The sequence below is a fragment of the Cuculus canorus genome, chromosome 1 (genome assembly GCF_017976375.1).
Source record: "Cuculus canorus isolate bCucCan1 chromosome 1, bCucCan1.pri, whole genome shotgun sequence".
Lineage (NCBI taxonomy): Eukaryota > Metazoa > Chordata > Aves > Cuculiformes > Cuculidae > Cuculus > Cuculus canorus.
The window spans coordinates 28,440,316-28,463,837 of record NC_071401.1 but is presented as its reverse complement, the minus strand read 5'-3'; the positions used below and the strand labels follow the sequence as shown (position 1 = coordinate 28,463,837).

Here is a 23,522-nt window from a genome sequence, read left to right as displayed (position 1 = left end):
TTACTGGTGTCTTGTACGCTGCCTCTTTAGTTTCTCATGGACTGCTGTGAATGTGACAGCACAGAAATTAATAGCCAGAACCCGATCTGAGCTAGTGCTCAGCAATGACACTAGCTAAAGGAACTTGAAATACTGCAATACTTCACCTGAGCTGGATTTGAAACAACAAAATAAGAGGTGCTCTCTTAAAGATCCTGCCTATTAATCCAGTGCACCTTTTGGGGATCAGTGCTGCAGGGAACACTCCTTGATCGATAGAGTTCTTAGTTGATGCATTTCATTATGAAGGCCTGGGGGCATGACTGAAAGAGCTCACTAATTATCTCTGCATGGATCTAGGTCATGCAGAGCTCTGCTGGTCATGAATAATTCTTCAGTAGGATTTGCATTGTTAGAGCACCTATAGTAGGTGCTTCATTTCGACATTACAAAGCCTGAAAATAACTGCATGTTGCAGCAAAGTCGTTTATGGGCCTACACAAGACAGAAAGAGTCCCTTTAATGTCTGTGCAGAGAGGTCTGCCTCCAAAGGCCTTAGTGGAATAATTCAAAGCAGATGAGAGGCACCTTTGTAGGGCAATCAACTGCTCCTGGAAACTGTAGAAAGCTGCCTAGAGTGAATTGGTGTTAGACAAGGTCATGGTACTGTGTCAGGGCAATACAGAGGGTGCTACCACCCACACTAAATCCTTCTCTGAGGAGGCAGCTAACACTAGGGATGGAAATGCTTCCTTCCCCTTCAGGTCTCCTGCTCACTTTCTCCTCAACTGCCCTGTTGCACAGGTAGCACAACACCCAGCTTCTGGGTTTGAACCCTCAGCTCCTGTCTCCCCAGAGAGTGCCCTAAGTTGTTAGAGCAGTTCTCTGCAGCTTTGTTGGAGCTAAGCCATGTTCAGTGAGGAGCTCCCAAGGGCTAACACACTAGGAGTACGAAGATGCCTGCATTTATGGGACAGGAGATAGAAAATGTTCTCAGAGAAAAACTGCTTTATTTTACTTGCTTAATGAAAATTTCCTTAGATGATAACAGATTTGGAGCTTTAAGAGAAGAAAAAAAAAATCACAGAATCCAAACTTAAATTACAAATATCTTCCCCCGTCTCTTACTCACAAGAGCAAACACATATTTCACACTGGAATTTGTGTGCTGGACAGCAGGGGGACCCTTACCCTCCATCACAGCAGATGACCAGGAACACTCCGTTTTGTAAAGACAGACCAGAATTCACACATGCTGAAGCAGTTTGGTTCTGCACATTACAGTGCTTTCTTAACAAACAGCAAAAACATCCGCTACTTCCATGGGAAAACCTTGGCACCATGAACATGAATCACAGACCAGGGTCAAAGACTGTTGGAATCCTTTTTTTGTTCTTTCATCAGTGATTAATTACCCACATGCCTAATTCTCTTGGAGTAACTCAAAAAGATGCCAAGGTTTTCTATCAACTTCCATCCTTGTGGCAGGTTCTAGTAGCAAAGAAGGTGACCAGACACTCAAGAAAAATGTTCATCAGCAACTTCAATGTGTGATTTTACTTAGAGAGAGGTTTCAGGGTGACACCGAAAATATGCAGGTTTTAGACTTAAACAATCATATGTCAGTCAGAAGTTTTAATGACAGTTGTGATGTTTGGTTCAGGCCAGTCAGGACAGGATGGGGGAGGTACAGACTAGACGAAGAATGAGAAAAGCACCTTTGGAATTAAAGTGCTACAGATACGATTCCTCCCTCCCCTTCATGAGCATCACTAGAGAAAGAAACAAAATGCTTTAATCAAACAGGAGATATCAGCTCTGAATGAAGGAACACCTGGCAGTTTTTTGGCACTCTCTTATCTCATGATAGAAAGTGTCCTTGATCAGTGAGATCTGAGAGAGGGACTTCAGCTTTGTGGTAGAAATGCTGTTTGAATAACTTGGTCCCAAAGACTAAGCACGCAAATCAGCAAGAATTGCCAAATGTTCTCTGTGGTGGGCACAAGATCTGTGGAGGTTATGATGCATCAGATGGGTTATATTGATGGCTAATGTCTTAAGAAATTTATCCAAGCCTGTGGACACAGAAACTACTGAACACAGAAACAAGAAATCACTAGTGAATCACCAGCTGGTCATACCAGTGCTGCCATCATCCACCTGTCAGAGTGAACCACCAACTGAAAACCAGATGTAAGAAATCGGGGTAAGAAAAGGCTTGATCCCAACCATCTTAGAAGATTCTTAAGACAAAGCATGAGCCAGGGGACGTGACTCATGGTTGTAGTATAAACTCTGTTGCCCTATCCGAAGGGCCACGGGCTAGTATTTCCACGGGGTGCTAGCTCCTTGTTGCTTTCCATGCATTTTTACATTGCTGTACACCAGTAAAACAGGCAGAGTACGAGTCTTAACCGTTCCGAGTATCACACATAGGGTGTCTCACCTCTAAGATGAAAGAGCCTGAAGAGGAACACTCCTATACTGTGTTCTTCCTGAGATGTAGTCTTCAATGATGAAGCAGCAGAACTGCATATACCAGGTATAATCTAATGCTGATGAAGTGTACTTGTCTGCAAATTGCCTACTGCCCTTGAGAGCAATCTTTGCTCCAGTTCATTGACAAAGTGTTCTTCTCCAAGACATTAAGCTTTTCTAGTGTACATGAGGATGTCTAGATTCAGCAGCTGGGCATTAAAATAGATGAAAACTAACAGGCAGTGTAACCATATAAAAAAAATTGTATAAGTTTTTGCATGCAGTGAGTCCCTTGATGTTGTATCCCAGGACAGAACTATTCCCAATAGCAGCAGAGTACAAGACAGCTGGAGTACAAAACACACTGGGATTTTGTTCCACAAAAGACAGGTTTCTAATGCTGATTCCTTCACTGCAGGTTTTTTTGCTTGTACCACAGCCTGCTTGTACCTCAATGCTGCTATACTCTAAGATCACAGAGTCAATGATGGCACATACAAATTTTCAAAAGCAAAAAAGGAGGAAATTCTGTTTCACTGCTCTGACATTGGAAACGCTAGTGCAAAAATCTCCAAAGTATTAGCTGAATTGCTTGAATCACTTTGCAGTACTGGAGTCAGAAGAAAAATTACTGCACCAGGCAATCTCTGAATCATTGCTTTCAATAACAGCACTAGAAAAAAAAGGCTGGTCAAGTTGGAGTCCCCCCCCTAAGCTGAATGAATACAAAGCAGTATTGCTAGGCACAATGAACTCAATGAGTTAAACCCTCATATGAGCCCAACATTTGAATAGTCATGGCTTGAAATATGTCCCACACAAGGAACCTTCAGTGACTGTACATGTCACTTCTAGAGTGTAAGAGCTGGGTCAGAGGTAAAAAATGTGAGTCTTACATGCCCTATTTCATGTATTCTATCTTCAACTGAAGAGCAAATATTCTTTCAATATTCTTTCTTACGTGTTTTGGGTTTAAATTTTAAAGTGCTGTATGCCCCTTCCACAGCTTTGGGCAAGTACATTGGGTGTCTTTCCAACCTCTTCCTAGAGCCAGTCGTTGTCCGCTGGCTGTTTCTTTGAGACTGGTTTGCAGCCTTTGCTGATTGGGCAGTATCTTGTGAGTACCTCCGGGGAGCACGAAGGATCCAGTTTGAATGTAAACTGTGTTCACTTGTGCTGGTAGCAACTGAAAGACAGAAGAAAATCTGGTGTTAACAGTTTGCTAGTGATATTTTTACATGCACAGTGAGAGAACAGGCTGCCTACTGGTTCCTTCCTAGAGGTAATGCTGAGAAACCAACCTGTTTTCACTGCAGGATGTTGCTTGAGATGGGATTCATCTTATCCAGTATATCAACACCTGCAGTGTAAATACTTACGTCAGAGCTAGTCCCTTTATACACACTTTTAGGGCACAATTAACCCAATCTATTTCAGACATCCGCCTTAGCCTAAGACAAAGGAGTGAAATATCTTTTTCTCTCCGCTGTTTATACAGAATAGATGATGACCTCAGACGGGCATATCTTCATTTGACTTGGGCAGGCCAATGTTTTGGATGGAAACATACTGTTATTTAGCCTAAACTCTAAATGACTTGGTTTTCTGTTTGTTGGAGGGAAAACATCCAGCCATTTATCAATGAGAAAAATTTAAAACAGATTAAGAAAAGAATAATCTTTGGGTTTTTATCTCTCTCTTCCAAAGACATCTCAGCATAGAGATACAAGGTTGGAATTCAATGGAATTCATCCCTGAGCAGAAGGCAAGCACTATTTCAGCACTACACATACTACATTTGTTCATGTAATGGGTACATGTCACATGAAATATTTGCACCTTTTCAACAGGGAACGAGCAATGTCTTGCTGTAGTTTCACATCCTGCGTGTAATGGTCTTAAACTTGGGAAGTAAAATTCTGTCCTTTAAATAAACAAACATGATTGTACAATGCCCCTCTCCCCCCTGCCCTCTGCACACCAAAAATAATCATATTTTGGCTGGTTTATACTGCACCATCAAAATCAACATCCACATTTGGCAGATCCACATCAGGAACTCTCCACCATCTGTCTGAATCCAGATTTGCAATAACCGAGTCAAAGAAAGCTATTGCTTCTCTTACATCAGAACTGGACTGTGGCCCTTTTCTCTCCACGGATGCCTGTTGAGCAGATAGAGGGGGAAAAGAGTTAGCTAAAGGTTGAGGTCAATGACTTCTTATTAAACTAACTGTATTCTGTAATTCAAGCTGTCAGAAAAGGACACAGGTCCAGATTACTCCATAGTTTGTAGTCTTGAAAGAAACCAGGACAGCAATCTAACAAAGAAATATCTTACATGCTCAACACCAAACATCTTCCACGTGGGCACTGCTAACCAGGTGCTATAAAATCCCTCAGAATTCCCATATCAGGCCATTAGTTACAGATGGGCTTTGTGGTCAAATTTATTCTGACTTAGCAATAGGTGCCTAATAAGACATACATTAGAAATGTAGTCATGCAGGGTTCCTTCTGTAATTAATGCAGGCCTCCAGTACTTTCAGAAGATGACTCAGGCCTTAGGTAGGCTGAATTCTTCTCTGCAGGCAACTCTCTGTTAGCTGCAGAGGGATTGTGGGGTGACTTGGTTACTAATTTAAGCACCTCATTAAAATGCCTAGGTTAGGTGAAATGAATCCAGATTTAAGTTACTGAAGTCTTTTTGAAATGGAAAAGGACTGTGTTGCTAAAATATGAGTCATTCAACATTGTGATAATTTCCACAGGAAAGCCACAGGGTTTAAAATTAGGAGCCTGTCTTGATAAAAAAGCAAGTGCCTGTTTATAAATGCCCAAGCAGTCACAGAACCTTGGTTAACAATTTTGTAGGTCCATATGGGATGAATACTTCCTACCAGGCTCTACCTAATGACGTTCATTTATTTTCCCTGCCAATCAAAGCTAGGTGTATTGCCTGGCAGTAAAACCAAGTCAAAAAATTGCTACCTTGGGTTTCAAATATGAAAGCAAAGGATACATGTTGTATCACATCTCTGAAGGACCAGCTTGCTCTCTGTTCTGTGAAGGCAGAGCGATGAGCTAGCTTGCTTCACTCCTGACATTATGGGTTGATTGACATCCTCAGAAGTGCTAAAAGATAGCTTCTACCACACATCTACTGAAAATAGAGACTGCTATTATGACTAAACCCTTATTGGTTAAAAGGCATTTTAGAGAAATGCCTATGTACTTCCAGCAACAGACACACTTCTCTATTCTTTTCTTTCACTAGACCCAAGTGGCAAATATTGAATTCACAGTCAGTCCAGATCCCAGGGACCTTTGGATTAAACCTCCCATGAGGACAGAGTTGTCTGGACAAAGTACCTTCATATTAATCACACAGCAGGTAGGAGAAAGCAGTGAATTTCCACTGACAGGTAATTTAACACAAATGGGTAGTTAGGGATAGAACCATTCAAGCCTGGTGATAAAACAAACATAAAATTTGTAGTTAGGAAGCAGAGTATTCTGGCTATTCTAGAAGTCTTCTTGACTTCTACCTAACTTTTGCAAAGCCAGGGCTGTGTGGCTGTGACCAGCCAATTGCGTCAGTAAGAATGACTGACTCATATGTGTGGCATATCATGCTGATGTTCCTGTCTGCTGTTGAGGGGATGGCTCATGGAGTTTGCTTGTCAGCCAGTGCCAGGGCTGTTCATACATAGAGCTAGCTTGCCACTGTCAGATGGCAGCACTCTTAGCACTCAGACTGTGAAAAATTGACTCGTTTGACAAACCTAAATTAAGCTTTTGGCATTTTTTTGTACGTGGTATTTTCAGTGGCAAATCTCAGACATTCACAACCCTACAATAAGACTAGCTGTGTAGCACCTATCTCCTAGCCTCCCAGTCCATGGTTTTAGTATCTTCTTGCAGTCATTTTTTCCCATCTGGCTCACAGTAAGTCATGTACTGCTCTGTTACATCACCACTCAGCTCATCAGGGAACTGCACGCTGTAAATCTCCCCTGCCTCGAGCCAATCTTTTTTGCTACAGTGCACAAAGTCAGTTCACAGACTGTATCCATAGCATTGAGATCCATCTCCTATATTTTAGGCATTCTCTTTGGATGTTTCCCTGTCCTATATAGCAATGTCTTTATAAAATCTATCCCAGCCCACTGAGCTCAATAATGTTCCCTAATATTATTCCTACCTTCTGAAAGTCACCATTCAAAGTGTTAAAAAGATGACATAAAGCCTAATAAAACCAAATGAATAATTCACCCTGACTGAATGGGTGTTAGATCAAAAAATTAAATTGAAAGGCGTGGTATCGATCCTTAAACCTGTGAGGCTGGTCCTTTGGTTAAGCAGTGCCTGCAATAGAGCTCAGCTTCAACCATTGACATTTTGCTGTGACAGAACATCTAAATGTGGTGACAACTTTTTGGTAAAGTCTACCTGGCCTAATCAGTAAATCAGCCATACATTCCTCCTTCCCACTGTCCCCATTAGTATCCAGTTTAAAGAATGCAATGGCTACCCTGTGAGGCTGCTGTCAAAAACATATTAGTGGTCATGTTACCCAGACAGACCACCCCACCTGCTGCAATCCTTTCCTTTATCCCCACTGAATCAAGTCTATAGTCATATTCATGACTAAACTGTCTAGTGATAACCATAAACTGCAGCCAGGAGGAAGCTTTGCAATGCTTTTCTCCCTAGGAGATACATAGAAACAATCTGCATCAAAGATGACATTTCAGTTTTATTTTTTTCATTACAGTAAAAGGTGAAGAATTATACTGTCTCAAAGTTACCAGCAAACTTATTAATTGAGAAAGGAACCCTTAAGAATTCCTCATGCCCTGCAGCCTATCAGTAGAACTTGCACCGATATTAAACATAACACTGGCAAGCTCTCTAACCAGTCCAAAAAAAAATCCTATTTATTTCAATGAATTTTGTGGAAGCAGTTTTATGCCAATAAAAAGGTTGCTGGTAAACTTAGGAATTACTGTGCTTGTCAGTCATTAACAGCTATAAATAGCTGTTATATATAAACATAATCATATGTTTAAATAACCATAGTGGAGAATACTTCCCATACTTCCATACCTCTTCCCTTCTCCTATTTTCTCTCCCTTTACACAAGAGAGACATATACATTTCTTTCCATGACCAGACACTCAAACCTAATTTCACACTACTCAAAAAGAAACATAAGATATTTAACAGCATATCAAATAATGTAACAGTAAAAAGTCAATTGTCTGGGACCAGTAAAGTAGAAAAACAACATAGCTAATTTCTTCATGGCTTAAGACCAAGCACAAGACAAAAGTTCTTGGGAATTACCTTAGAAAAATCTTTGGAAGGAAGTGGAAGAAACGACTTCATTCCAGTTTTGGATGATTTTGTGGATGTTGGGGAATCTACAGCCATATGCATGGATTTCAAGTTGTTGATGTTGTCAAGATATGTTTTCCTCAAGGCTAGCAGATCCTGTAAGTACTTCAAGCAGTCCTGAGTCTTAGAGTACATCCAGTCTCTGTCTTCCTCTTTTTGCTGGAAGCAAGAGTCAATGCTGGTTGTACTTTTGTATTTTTTTAGTGGTTCTCCAAATTTTTCCTGCTCACCTCCAAGGATGTACATAGAAGTGCTGCGGATCAATCTCACCGCAGAACCAGTGCCATCACAGTACGGGATGTCATCCGTCACATTTCTTCGATGGAAGTTGGGGTGAAATATAGAATGGATCTTTTTGAACATAGTGTGCCACTTCCTCCCCTGTATACCTTTTCTCTTTCAGCCGCTTAATTTAACCTTAGATCTCGTAATGAGTAACTGTTATTCTTGTCCTCAGCGGACAGACAATTTTGCCACTTATTGTAATGAGAAGGAAAAAATCCCTATCGTTGCACAAATTGCTTTTCAGCCTAGCACACCGTGAAGAGCACAATGGTAACGCAGATGCGTGTTCTCTCTTCCATTTGTGCCAGCGAGATAACTTTCTCCTTTCCTCGGTTTAAAATATAATGCAGGAGGCCAAATATCATGCTTTGACCTTTAATTTGACTGCGGGTCCCCATAAAAACCATCAGCATGGGGGCAGGAATTCCCTCTCCCGCGTTTCCTCCGCGCTGCTTTCTCTCCGCAGCGTCGCCCACGCCGTCGCCGCCACCGCCGCCAGGCGCTGGCCGTGGTGCTGAACCGCTCCCGCCCTCACCATGCGTCCACCGGCAGCCTGGCAGGACCTTGCCAGACGATTTTTCTTTTGGATGAGCTTGCTGAGATCAGCCTCGACAGGGACCAAAGTACGAGCGGGGAAAATGGTTTCTGTCAAGTGGCATTCAGCTGCTGAAAGAAGTCGCTCTGGGTTTCACCCTACGGTAACCAGGAGATGGCTACAGCTACCCGATACCACAGCACTACTAGGAATAAAGTGGATTCAGATGTCAGGTTCTATTACACTCAATACAAAGATGCCCTGTGTAAGGGATGCCATAAAATAAAACACTCTTCCAAAGTTCTCATTTAAGATATTGCAGACAGAGACCGATGCATTTGTATCTTTCAACATTAGTTCCTCTACTAGATTACTGCAAGAACACTTAATATAGTGGGCTTGATGACATTGTTTGGCTGAAAGCTACTGAGAATATTGACTATTACCAGCATATTCAAGGATTGCTAGTATCTTATTCTCTATCAGAGTGGTGAGGCACTGGCACAGGTTGCCCAGGGAAGCTGTGGATGCCCTATCCCTAGAGGTGTTCAAGGCCAGGTTGGATGGGGCATTGGGCAGCCTGACCTAGTGGGAGGTGTCTCTGCCCATGGCAGGGGAGTTGGAACTGGATGATCTTTAAGGTCTCTTCCAGCCCTTCTATAGAATCATTCTATGATTCTATGATCCTATGATTCTATGATCTGTGACCATGTTACAACATCATGTATGTTTTAGAGATAAGAAGAGAGAGACATTTGGTCAGTTCTCACTACTAAGACAATCAACAACTTTTTAATGGCAAGAAGTAATGTCCAGATTTACCATGTTCAAAAGAGTTTTCATAATTCATCCTGCTTAAGCACTGAGTGCTTGAGAAAATACTGAAAGCTCATGAAACCCTGCAACTTTACTGAGCAAATTTCTACTAATACCAGTAGAAGTCTGAACTGAATGTTTAAGTACCCTAAGAGCTGTAGGACCTCAACAGGAAAAATAGGTTCTAATATAAATTTGTATCCATTCCCTCAGGAACTCTGATTTACTGGATGCTAAATATATACCACAACCATCTTAAAACATGCACTGTGTTTCTTTTACTTTTAGCTAAATTTGTAACATCCTTACAATATAACTAAAAAAAAGAGGCAAACTAACTTTTTCCCACTTTTTCAGCCTTCTAATACTAGCATAGGCCTGATTCCCACTACAGCTGAGAGCAACCTAGAGGATTTTTTGAAATACATTCAGCTGCTTGAGATCTAGTACTTGTATAGAGGCATGACTGTCGATTATTTCCAAAGACCCACTTAGTCTCACAGCTAGGTAATAGATCAAGTTGACTTTTTGTTAGCATAGATCATTAGAAATACAAAAAGATATGAGATGTCTCCCCATAATTACATGTCTGAGATGGAGAATATTTCTAGTCATCAATACTAGCACAGAAGAATAATAGTCCCATCTATAGACTGATTTCATTTTGAGAGCAAAAAGCTACAAGTGGTTTTTAAATCATCGTCCCAAATTAGTAAGGTAAATATCTATCATAGTCATTCCAGACACCGTGTTTACTCAGTAAACTACAAAAATGAGAATATCCCTATTAAAAATTACTTAGATTTGCTATACTGGGTACTGGTCTTCAGTTACAGACATGATACAATTCAAGTGAGCCCCAGAGAGGCATGCTGAGTGACCTTGAAGTCACTTCACCCACACAACCTGTGATTCAAAAAAAACAGTGAGAGCTCAAAAAATTGTTGACAAAGACTCAAGACATTAAAGTCAATGGGAACTCCACAGTGCAACAGCTTCGGGAATCGGACATGGCCTTTAGGTAGCAGATTGATTCCTAAGCTCATCTGGACTTACAAAGAGCTATAGGGTAAAGCAAGGGGAAAAAAATGAAACAAAAAAAAAAGATACACCTACAAAGAGTAAATCTAATAATATACACCATGATTTGAAAAACATTTCATAAGAACCATAGATTTTCTTATCCCTCTTCAACTAACTTCTTAAAACATATGCTGACATCTCACTGATTTGAAAAATCTTTCAGGATCTTAAGATGGTTCTCAATTTCAAGCATGCTCATTCCCAATTTTTAAAATAGCTTGATTGGCCACTTCCATTCTGTGCCAACATGAGCACAGTTCCCATTGTTTGCAGTGGTGTTAAAATAAGGAAGGATTAATAAATGCATGAGATGATACAGTAGCTGCATTATATGCTAGAATTTAATTTGGAGTAATAAAGTATCATTTATAATTATATCAGACATTAATATTTTATTCTATGCATTGGTTATGGGCAGTGGGAACACACAATCTTCCTCTCCTGTTCTAAAAATGCATATTAATTTGTATTCTTCAGAGTCTCTACTGTAATTTAAATAGCTCCATGGATTTAGAAAGTTAAAGGACAAAAAGATGGATAAATTTAAAAGTCACAAATGTCTCTAGTGTGTTTTGTGGGAAAGCGAATGTCCTATGTTTTTTCAAGATATTTTCCTACAAGATATTTGAGTTGAAACATGTTTCATGAACAATGCTGTATTTATTTATAGTCAGATTCTGGTCCCCTTGTACCCGTAACTCTTTCCGTTTAAGTAAATAGCAGGACAATTATAATTCAGCCACTGCAGATCGTAGGTCTTTTCCTCAGCATTATTGCTGGGGACTGATTATGCTAAAGTTATCTAAGACAGCTGGTAATTAAAAAGGAGCATCCTATTCAAGGATTATTTCTTTCTGCAAAAACACACCCATCAAATGGTAAATATGGTTGAACAAGAACAATTAGCCTGTTAATCCAAAGTACCAAATTCACAGGCAGCTATTAAATCATAAATAAAGACCTCTCAAAGAAGGAACGTGTGAGAAGCAGATCAAATAGACCACACTAATCAAATTGACCATGCTAAATGTTTAATGGCATCTAAGATTACCAACTTTGTCAAGGCAGTGCTCATATCCTGTTTTTTCACTTGGCTACTTGAATATGACTTCACTTACTCAATATTTTTTATTTTAAATTACTTCTTTTCTATTACTGCTTTCAATGTTTCTGTTCTGTTTTGTGGCTAGCAGAGTGATAGACCACCAACCAACCACTCCCCAGACTGCTATTGTTATCTAGCCCTGGCACTCTGGCAGTTCCTGAGCCATCCTGACTGGGTAGGAAAATCAAGTTTAAAAATATGCACATGTACTCTTTAACTGTATTTTCTATAGAGTTGAACTAAACCAAATAAAATCAAATCTATAGATAAAATTTAAAAAATCATGTATAGTTTAAATTTTTTTTCACAATAATTTAATCAATAAAATGTGTTGTTATCTCCTGGATAACGTATCATGCATACAAAACTCTCTATTTGATAGTTACATTTCACTCACGTGACTGATACAAAGGAACATCAAATCATCCTTGAAACAAAATAAAGCTCTGATGACGAAGAAGAAAACCTTTGACAAACTGTAGATGGCAAGGTATTCTTTCTCTATTGTAAAATTATACCAAGGTGTTCTATCAAGCTGTTGTATCTCATTCAGGATAATATATTTATTAAATTTTAAAAAATCAACCGAAAACACTTTTTTAAAAAAAAAGAAGAAAAAATCATACTTGCAAAATGTGTGAGTGGATAGTTATTGAGGCTTGTGTTATTTTAGGTAACTGAGAAACTAAAGAATGTTTGTAAATCTCTGTTGAAATCTGTTATGTCTAAATAGCTACCTGAAAGAGTAGACTGTCTGGAAGAGCTAATTGAAACAGTGCAAAACAGAGGAAAACAGAGCAAACAATTCATCACAATAACTATCTACTGTATCTACACTTTGCTGTCTTGTCCCTTACTATATACCACTTCATATGTTTCCCTGAAGCTCTCCAAAGACACACAAAAAAATATAGACAATGTCCTAGAGATTTAAGAGAAAATCAACAAATGAGGGAATGCTGAGACCACAGCTCAATACTAAAGAAAAATAATGTCCCAAGGTTTGATACCTGCATAGGGTGGTTGTGGTGAAACTTAACTCTTTCAAAGGACATACATACTCAAAAACATTGGATGATGTGGCATTAACAAACCATAGATCAGGTGCTGAACGCTAGTGTTTTTGGTGGGTGACAGGAAACACCCACTATTAGAGATTCAATACCACAGGATTCTTGCCTCTCATTGACTGAAAAGGATGGTGGAAGAACAAACATTGTTATTAAGCAAAGAAGAATCCTCAGGAATGGTTGTTTCTTCTCTTTCATGAAAGTAACAGCCTGGAGGATTTCTGCCTCCCCAGAACTGCTATCAGCAACTGCTTGATATTCTTCCTATTTTGGAAAGTTCTCAAAGTGTGAGACAGGAGAAAAATTCCAATACTATGCATTTGAAGCAGCTATGATTACTTCTCAGAGGCACGAAACTGCACAGATCAGTTTCCTAAGAACAAAAAAAAGATTTTCATTTGAGCTGATTTAGATGTAAATGTAGTGAAATCTAGATGTGTTGCCCCTATCAGATTTAATGGTGATCTTTTTTTTAAGGGTACACACTTGAGCTGTGCTGTCACCTGGGCAACATCAACCTGCAAAACCAGCTGAGTGAAAAAATTAAGGCTCCAATCAGAGGATGAATAGATTTTGGTTTTGGTAAATCTGGAGCATCATCTTTCTGTCTAATGTGAATTTGAATCCACGTATTTCCATTTGACTTTGACCTTGCATATTCTCCATAAATTTTCACTGCATGCGACATTTGCATTCATTGAATAGATTTTGTTGCAGCAGAAGCATTGATTGTGACCAACCAAAGCAGTGGCTCATTTCTATCAGATAAAGATAAAAATAAATGATAAGGTAAAGAAAGATAAAGAAATGTTCATTTACAGAGAAATGCTTAGGAAATGATTACACAAATGAGATACCAGTCTATTATTGTTGTTATTGTTATTACTACTACTTTACCCTGGCATCTGAATGGGAAACTGTAGGGAAAAGTTTTGTGTGCATCCCATGACAAAGCAAGAAAATGTGCTCTAGTGAAACGCCCCTTTACTTTAGATCTATCTCCATAGCTGTTGCCTGGCAGCATTTTCAGTGGGTGAGAGGTTACCATGCTTATACCCTGTTGCATCTAGCCTCTTCTTTCCCTTTGTTTCCTCGAATAATCCTGCTGTCATTAAAAACTCCTTCTCTGTGACAAGCTTGACAAGAGAACTTTGTCTTGTCTTCTGTCACGTAGGGTCAAGGGACAACCAGTTGGCCTTGCTTGTTTCATTAGAAGAATTCATGTCTTTTCAGTAGAAACATTGTTAGGACCTTTCAAAGCTTTGTTAATCTTTGTTGAATTAGTTATTGTCTTGCCTCTTGAGTCTTTTGTTCCAAAGATGGCTGAAGAATTATTGTGATGTCTAGCTTGTTGCCTGTCACATCCATCACCCATTGATAAAGTCTTTGCCAGAAGAATGTGATAAATAGCTAAGATTCCTTCATGATAGCTCAGTGAGGAATGGATGTTGTAAGCAGCAGTTCTTCAAATTAGTTTATAAAAAGCAAACATTTAAATGACCTGTCTGTCTTGATCTTTAACTGGATCATCTGTTTCTCATTCCAATTAAATTCTAACACACAATTTATCCTTCCCACAAAGGAAGCCTATAGGAAGACTTATGAGAGACAACAGTATGGATCTTATGGTAAGTCACAGAGTTGCCATACATATCAGTCACCTCCAGGCAAGGCCCACTCATGATACAAGAGACATTTTCAGTCACCCTTACATCCCTGCTTCCCATTTCTATCTCCTTCATAGTCTGCTAGCCCAAGGAAAGAGGACGAAGTCTAGTTAAACTGGAGCGGCAAAGAAGGAATAGTTAGGTTGGGATATCGGAGAAAGACAAACTCAGTATATGTGAGATTTAAGCATTGGGGGGGGATGTAAAGAAAAAGAAAACAAATGTCTTGAGCAGTTCTTAGCGGTGTTTTTGAGCAAAATAACTATTATTTGCTTAGACCACAACGTCCCTAGGGAAAAAATATATCTGTATACAGCCTAACACACAGCAGTCCTGGACTGATTTTGCCCCTGTTGCTACAACATAATTAATAAAAGGGATTATTTTCTTTCCCACATGTTCCTTGAACATATTTTCTTGTACATCTCCTTCAGCACCTGCAGAAGCAGTTTCTCTGATACATGGTAAGGAGTACGAGGATCCAGGCAGGACCCTTTCAGCCTACACCAGCTATACCTGCAATGACATCCTACAATGACTGAATCCTACAATACTTTCACTACTATGAGTGCAAACCACCAGCTGTCAGTACCAACAATTGCTGTGATCCCTCCATGAGCTGTCATACTGGAAAAGGTTTTACTGATAAAATGTAGCTCTCTGAAGGGGAGAAACCAAAATATGCAGGATGATTATTAACCAGGATCAGCAGGAGAAGTTTCTGTTGCCCCTCTCTGAGTGGTCAGTAAAAAAGTGGGAGAATTCAGATGCCACGTTGTTCTTGGTCGTTTGCCTGTTTTAAAAGGAAATACTGTTGCTGGTAAACATCAATTCTTATCTTGATCTTCTGTCTCTACTCACCTCCCAGCTACCCTTCCACTGCCCATGTAACACGGCCCTGCCTGTCTGTATTCAGTTAAGACACATTGAAAAGGTGGGGGAAGGAGAGGAAGAAGGGGCTATGCAGCCTTACGTACCACTTTCAAGCTAAACTTCAAAAAGCATTTTGCCTACACTCACTGTGAACCATCAAATAGTACACTACTTCGAGCTGTGGCTATTTGCCAGGGCAAAGAGAGTTCATTTACACCCTCCCAGGAGTTTTGAATCAATTAACAACATCTTCCATAGCAGCAGACCTACTATGCTGTGCAGAGCTTGTAAAGACACCTGCCACTAGCCTGCTGGGCACAGTGTAGCTGCTGCTGGAATGTCTGGATTCAAAAAGGCTGCATGAAACCGTTTGGCAACTTGCAAAAGTGGACACTTCAGGTGTCCCTGGGTTAGACGCTGCTTGCAGTGGGTTCAGAAGTTGTAAGAAACTTTGAGATGCCTCACCAATAATACTAAAGGAAGTAAGACAAAAATAACCTTTACCTACCCATGTTTTCAAAGAAAACTGAAAAGTCTCAGGAAAGATATCTGGGTTAAATTTCAGTCATGTCAGAAAAAAACCCAAGGAAACATAGGTACAGATAGACATGTATGCTGGACTGGGTTTGCAGCTTATCAAGATGTTTGCAGTAATCTGCAAAGCCAAACGACACTTTCCAGGCTAAGATACTCATTAAATTCACAAAGCTTGCAAGTCAGCTTCTGCTGTGATCAAAGGAACATACCCTGTATGTTACATCCATACCCTGAAATCAGGCAGAACATCAGCCTTTGACCCAAGATGGGCAAAACATAGAGGTGTTTAATATCTCTTTCCCTGAGAACCCCAGGTCTGGCAGAAGGCAAGTGAACTGAAATGGAAGGAAATATTTATGTGAACTCTGGTGAACTGAAACATTTGATTGTTATAGGTCTGTAATCTGGGCATTAGGACAAACTGAAAGGGACCATCAGAATAGAAAGGATCGACGTAGCCAATATTCCTTCTGTGATTTATTTTTTTTCCTAAAACCGTTACTAAGAAAAAGCATCTCCAGGAAACTGTGGGTGTTACAAAATCACACAGGCCTAGATAGCAGATGAAATGGTGGTCAGAGCTGACAGCAAGCAAAGGCCACAGCATTTCCGACTCAAAGCACAGTCAGTGAGGATCATGGAGGATCTTTTACACATCCACTGGAGCTAAGCAGATACAACAGGAACATCCAAAAGAATTTACCGCAGTGGAAAAGAACTGCAGTCTATCATCCATAATTCTTCTTGCATAAAGAGAAATCCAATTGTCTGAACACATGAGGCAGCAAAAACTGAGTTGATATTTCAATTTAATTCACTTCAGTTCACCTTATTGACTTAAACAGTATGCAGAACACTATCTTTTATCACTCAAGTGTCACTGTTCTTCATTTTTTGCATAGTGAATATGGTTATGGCTATCAATATAATTATGAAATATGCACTTAGATTCCTCCACAGTGTGTCTGGATTTCTGCCAGTGGATATCAAGGATTTTTCTGTGTTTGTTGCGTGTTTGATTTGGGGGTTGTTTGTTGGGGTTTTTTTTGGAGGAGGGGAGAACGCAAGGGGAAAGGAGGTGTGCTAATCTTGTAAAAGCAATCTCAACAAAGTCACAGACCTCTTTCTTTACACAGTTCAATTCTGTTGCTGACTATAATGTTATTACAGTCTCCAAGAAGGGCTCTATTTGTTCCATCTCTTTGGCATATCCTTGCAGAAGTGATTTTGAGCCAGATTACAGTTCTAAACCATATGAGAGAGACAAAAAGATTATCGAGAGCTCTTGACAGAACAATCACAACATGGAAAATGTCATTCTCCTTGCCCTCTGTGACAATCACATTTCTGAAAAACAGAATCTGAAAATGCAGATTTCCTGGCAAACACCAGGCTTCGCTTTCTACTGTGCTTGAGGCCATGTGTTGGGCTAACAACTCATGCAGTATGCTTGACCACTGCCAGTACATCTACAGAACGTCCTGCCTGGTTTTAAGCAAAAGGCATCACCTCCCCAGTGAACGGTCCTCTCTTTCTGCCTGAACTACATAGTTTCTCCCAAACCTCGGAGACGTTGTGAGCTGGCTTTTTTCTTACTTTTACTTCCTTGCTCTTCTCATTACTTTCAGTCTGGAACAAGAAAGAGGACGCTTGCAAGAAACTCGACCATTCTCATTCTCGTTTTCATAAACTGCTCCTTTAGCACCTTTAAGTTCTGCCACTAGATGGAAGCCTTGACCTCCAGAGTTACTCAGTAAGATTCCTGACCATTTAATTGCACACTCGAGCCTCTTGGTGAGCTGTTTTATCTACTCTGAGTCAGAAATTTAAGTAGCATTTCCCTGGGTTCAGGCATTTCTGCAGCTCACTGATGTGTACGTGTAAATTGTAAACCTCCCAGGTGTGGTGGCATTCTCAGATGAAACCGTAGTGATTACTAGGGCTACGCATTTCTTCGCTAACAATGAGGAGGTAGATTAGATCAGCTGTGGACGTGCACTGAGAAAAGAAGGGTATCAGAGCTTCCTCCCAGTTTCAGCACAGGGGCGTAGTCACCAGTGGTATACAGTTAGGGTTGCAAAGCCTATCGAAGACCATTTCTTTCGAAGTCACTGAAATCTTCTGCTCATTACTGAGGTCGCAGGACATAATATAGATAGTGGCTACCATACTCCGAGTTTCCTATAATATTTCTAACATGAATGAAGAGCAAGTTTTCAATTGTTACGGTAAGAAATTTGTCACCAAGTACTCCCTACAAACGAGTAATTTTTACATCTTGTTTCCAAGCAGTTCCCCTTGAATTTTTATGTTCAGCATTCAAGGTGTCTAGGACATGGCTCTCAAGGGATTGTTCTCTGACTGGGGAAGTAGCTCTTAGTAATGGGATATGAACTGCTGAATACTCATGATTATGAACTCAGAACTTCCTCTTGAAGAAAACCCCTGTCAGCTGTTAGCCAACATCAGCTGGAAAAATTTCTGCTCTTGAATACCAAGTCAGATACTGAGAACTCTACTGTTTTAGCAGAAAGTAAATTAATTTAAATGTTTAGACACAGAAAACAGGAAACACAGTTTGTGAAAATTTGCTTAGAAACTCAGAAGGCTATTCTTGAAAAGAATTTCTGATGCTTATGTCTCTGTAGTCCTTACTTTTAGAAGTCCATGGAAATATCCATTGGCAAAGGGATTCATTTCCTTTTTTCTTGCTCTTCAATTATTTTTTTAATAAAATTGAAAAAATGTGACATAATCTTGCTGTTTATTCCCATGATGCTCTCACTCACAGTACTACAACTGTTATGCCTATAGTGCTACTGCAGAACAATTTTGATTAGATGCTGTGCATATCAACCAGTGGCATGTGAGGCTACATCTGTGTTACAGATTAGCCCTTTGGCCAGCATCTAAACCACAGACAATCACTCTGTCACTCTATTCTCCCTACCAGCCAGCACAGGAAAATCAGGAAAGGGAAGTGAGATGTGTGGGTTGAAAAAAGACAGGTTTAATAAAAATAGAAGAAGACAAAAGAGTAGTGGTGGTGATGGTAGTAGTAGTAGAAGACAAAATAATAATAATAATCATCATCATCATCATCATCATCATCATCATTGCTGTCCAGGACAGTAGTAGCAGAATGTGTGCTACAAGCAATGATAGACAAATGGTGGGCACAGAAGGCACAGCAGCTTCAGTAGGGGCAGAGGCCACAGTCATATCAGAGAAACACCAAAACGTGGAAGCTGAACTTGGAGGAGCAGCAGAGCCAAGAGCAAGGGACTGCCAAGGGCTGAGGGGCTGAGGGAAGGAGATCCATCCTCACTTTATACTGAGCATGACAGTATGGAATACCTTCCTGTCCAGTTTGGGTCACCTGTCCTGCATCTGCTTCTCCCAGCTTAATACACCTGCGTACTTATAAAACATGAGAAACTGAGAAAGGTCTTTGGTTTCCCCAGAAACAACTATAAACATTAATACTTTTAACATCCTTCTGACACAAAAATCTAGAAAAACAGCAGCTGCTGAGAAGAAAATCAGTTCTATCTGAGCATAAAAATTACCTAGCCACAACTATAACAATATGTGTTATGAACACTGTTCTCACAGAACCTAAAATGCTGCAGTTAGTCACTTAGATGTGCAGTTACCTAGAGGAAAATTGACTCTCTCTGTTGAAACTAGGACAATCTGCACTGGTACATCACATGGTGAAAGATCAAACCTCTGGCTCTGAGGGCAACAGACATAGCGTGGATTAGATCTACCTAAATAAATTATCTTTTTCCTCTTGAATATGTTGCTTTGGTTTTAATGCCAGACAAGAAGATCTCTAGTCTGTTCTGCTGCTGCCTAAATTGTGGTGGGCACTGTTTGATGGAGAACTAGATGAGACAAGCTAAAACTGCTGCGAAGCGTGTAGCCAGTGTGGACAATTGCAGGCTAGTCGTGTTTCTCTGGTGCCATGAACCTGTTTCATTTACTAGTATAGCATAGTTCTTAAAGTCTAGACCCTGAACTGGTATAGATAAGCTAATTCAAAGGATTTATATGCATTCAGTGTAGTCAAGGATTTGGTACACACTAACACAGTTCAGTACAGGTTAGAAGAAAAAAAAAACCTTCTATAGCTTTGTTTTAATCATAACATACCTGGGAATTTCACATTGCCATTTGCAAATGATTTGTTATGTAACACAGACAACAAAAACAGCCCTTTCGTGGACTTCACAGGCAACTCTTTTCTCTAAGGATCTGCTTAGGGTTAGGATTGTGCTGTCATCACTCTAACAGGTGTTATAACAAGAAATACTATTGCTTATTACAAGAAGGAAAATGCCTTATGTGTATGAACTAGTCCGTACCATATATGCGTTACCTCAGTGGGACAAACCACATGAAATCTAAATGTAGTATGTCTGACCTTCAAAAAGACGCTGTAAAAAAGTTATTTTTCCTGAAAAACTGTTTGGTGTTGCCACACTTAACACTGAAGATTATTGTAATTGGAAGGGATGAGAAATCTTTGGCTTGTGCATGGTTTCTTTGTGTATCATGGAGCGTACTACATGGGTTAGAGCATGGTCCTCTGTCAGATGGTATTTCTGGCTAAGCTCATCTCAACTTCACCATGCCAGAATGATAGATTGAACTAATAATATTCAGCTTGTATACCTCTCACATATAGTAACAAACGAGGGAATAAGCTATAGCTAAATGCAAAAAAAAACCCCAAATCAACAAAAGAACCAGCTGGCAGGAATCATGAGTAGCTGTACTATCTGAAAATACTTTTAATTTGTCTCTGAAACCAAATGCATTTCAGGATACTAGGGGCACTTTAAGAAGTACCATTTAATATGAAAGCCATTTAGGCAAAAGGAGCAAAAGTCTCATTCATAATGGTATCGTCAGTGATGATGTCACTGTATTTCACCACTGCCTTCTGTGGTAAGCCCTATGTTTATTGAATGGGAAACTGTAAATAATAGATGTGTGGTAATCTTAAAAATATAGTACCTTCTTGTTATACTAATAATTTTTGGTTTTCCATGATTTGCAGGTGCCTTGGATTTTGCATGCGGAAAATGCACTTACACAGTGTGGAGCCTCATGTATGGGAAGAGGTGAGAACGCCAATCTGATGGCTAAGATTTGAATTAACATTTTATTTGAGTTCTATTTTGATCTGTAGTTATAACACAGTCCTATGAACATTCATTTTAAGGGCCAAAATGGTTAAATCCTTTCTTCCACTAATGAGCCAGCAGCTGCCAAGACGTTCATCAAATTCAGTAGATTCACAATCTGTTCCTTAATTTAATTACTAATAAGGATTCCCACAGGAAACTTTTTTTTGATTGCTCAGTTTTACAAAGCTTAATATATTTTTACCAGTCAGAGATATATGTCAAAGGACACACTGGTTCCAATGTCTGATACAATTAGGTTAATAGCATGAAGCCACTGGAGTGTGGTGATGCAGGCAGACTGCTCCATGCCCAGGAGTCAGAGCCACGGTCATATTTGCCCTTGCTGTCAAAGAGAAGAGAACAGCAGTGACGACAGTGGCTAGAAGGATCTTTCTAGAAATAAAAAATGTCAGGCTCTCCTTGCATTCTCACACCCGTAGGCAGCTGTCTCCCACTTCCTAGAAATTTCAGGAGTTTTTTCTTGGCATGGATAGAGAACTTTTCACCAAAAAAAAAAAAACCAAAAAAAACCAAAACACCAAAAAAACCCCCAAAACCAACAACAACAACAAAAACCAGAACAACTTGGACTAATGAAAGATGTGAGCTGCTGTGCTCTTCAGGTCAGAGTCCTTCTTATGTAGGCACTGGCATGAGAACATAAGGAGAGATCAGAATGAAGTCTCCCTGCAAGTGAGAAGTCATCTTGAATGACTTGAACATTCCCCAGAGAAAAGTCTTAACATGTTAAACTTTTTGCAGCAGTCTTCCTAAGTACAGCAGTCTTCTTTCCATTTTCTTCCTCCTCTTTGCCTCTATTTTTGTGGGGGTTTTTTTCACTTGTTTCTATCAGCCTGCTTCCAAGCTGTGTTTTAGTTCAGCCGTAAGTCAGTACTAGAAAGAGTGGCATATTGCCCTCCTTGGTCATTGTTATGGCTATACAATGCCTTACCTCACTCACCCTTCAAGTCAGTGATCAAGATCAAAGAAGCCAAGTTTATTGTTACATCTGTACACTCCTCCCACAACTGTTTCTCTTCTACAGAGCTGTAGGTATAGGCAATTTCCACCTTGAACAATACCTCTGACATGTGGACTTGCCCATATATTTTATGGAAATATTGTTATTAAGTATTGGTGAGAAAGAGAGTAGTTTATATAGACACGAATCTAACTTTTATTAGGGCAGTCACATTTCAGTTATTTATAGACTGGCTCTAGATTTTTCTTATTTTCTCCTCATAAAAAAATTAATTTCTCTCAGTCATACTCCTGTTCTTGTTTCATGTGGAAAAAAGAGGTGACTAGGAGGGACTAGAAAACACAGAATAGATTAGGTGGATCATTCTCATTAGTGAGATGAATGATCACCGTGCAATCATCCATGCAAGAGTCAGACTGATTTCTGTGTCTCCGCACACAAGGACCTCTGCCAGCACTACAGGAGTGGAGGTTACATTAAGGACATTTAACTGCGGAGCGGGAAAGGAAGCTCTTGATAGTTTTTTAGCACATAGGCCTAAGCTCCCACTGACAAAAACTAGAGTGGATTTCTAATGGTCTTCAAGCAGTCCCTTTTTCCCTTCACCCATGTCTGTCTTCAAAGCAGTAGAAATAACAAGTCCATCAATTAGAGACATACTCTTATGAAAGAACTCTCAAGCTGCTGGACAATTTTACTGTAACTTGAGTGCCCCCAGGAGTCCCAAGGCACACAACTTCTAGAGATCTTATTGTAAAAAGGAATTCAGATAAAGACCAATAGCACCTCACCTTCTTTGCAGCTGCTTTCTCTCTGCCCTGGCCATACTGCTGCAACTGATCGGCAGCCCATGAAGATCAATAGAAGATCACGCAGTAGTAGTACACACATTCACAGCTCAGCATTCCAACAAACTGCTTGTTTGTCAGTTGTCATCTAGATCTTAATAATGTGAATTTTCTTTTTTAAGGCACAAAATCTGCCTTTCAAGTACATACAGGGATTACTGATTTCTTTAGCTCGAAGCAGCGAAAAGTAGGTGTCTAAGATACCTCCTACTCACAAAAAGCGTGCTGCTTAGTACTTGGAAGGGAACAGATTCCTTTGGAGGTGACTCAGAGGACCAATTTCTCTTTGCTGGTTTTGAGGGGATTCCAGAGACATAAGTTTCCAGACATTTAAACTTCAACACTCTGACCACTTGCCCACAAATCTTCTCCAAGAACCTCTGCTACATGGGAGCAAGGCAGATCTCCAAGAGCATCACCACAGTCCTCCAGTACCATGTCCCCAGAGCTGTGTGGGGCAGCAGACAGGCAGCTCACAGCCAAGGGCCTTACTGCAACATCTATAGTGATGCCCCATCTCCTGTCCTCTAGTCAGCGCACTCAAAATCAAGGGAACTTCTTTCTGTGCAAAGGCTTTTTGCTAACCTGTAATGCAGAGGAGTGAGGACTGGTCCTAGCATATTTCTTTAAACTGCACACAAAAAGAAAAGAAAGCCAATTTGTAAG

The 23,522-nt window shown here is 40.0% G+C and overlaps 1 protein-coding gene across 2 annotated transcripts; it reads right to left on the bottom strand.

Annotated features, from left to right (window-relative positions):
- Positions 1-1,206: 1,206 nt before the first annotated feature.
- C1H13orf42 (chromosome 1 C13orf42 homolog) lies at positions 1,207-8,719 on the bottom strand. Of its 2 annotated transcripts, none has more exons than XM_054056776.1 (3): positions 7,807-8,719; positions 4,475-4,622; positions 1,207-3,643 (listed from the first exon to the last, which is right to left on the bottom strand). In XM_054056776.1, exons 1-3 carry the CDS (start codon positions 8,218-8,220, stop codon positions 3,402-3,404), a joined length of 804 nt encoding a protein of 267 aa, XP_053912751.1. In that variant the 5' UTR covers positions 8,221-8,719; the 3' UTR covers positions 1,207-3,401. The 2 variants fall into 2 exon arrangements, with proteins under 2 accessions (XP_053912751.1, XP_053912752.1); XM_054056777.1 differs by having other exon boundaries at positions 4,584-4,622.
- Between the last annotated feature and the right edge of the window lie 14,803 nt (positions 8,720-23,522).

Coding starts and splice junctions, on each gene's coding strand:
- C1H13orf42 (XM_054056776.1), bottom strand. CDS start 8,220: ATGTTCAAAAAGATCCATTCTATATTTCACCCCAACTTCCATCGAAGA. Junction 4,623..7,806: donor CTTCCAAAGATTTTTCTAAG/GTAATTCCCAAG, acceptor TCTGCTCAACAG/GCATCCGTGGAGAGAAAAGG. Junction 3,644..4,474: donor TGTGGATGTTGATTTTGATG/GTGCAGTATAAA, acceptor TCTGTCTTTCAG/TTGCTACCAGCACAAGTGAA.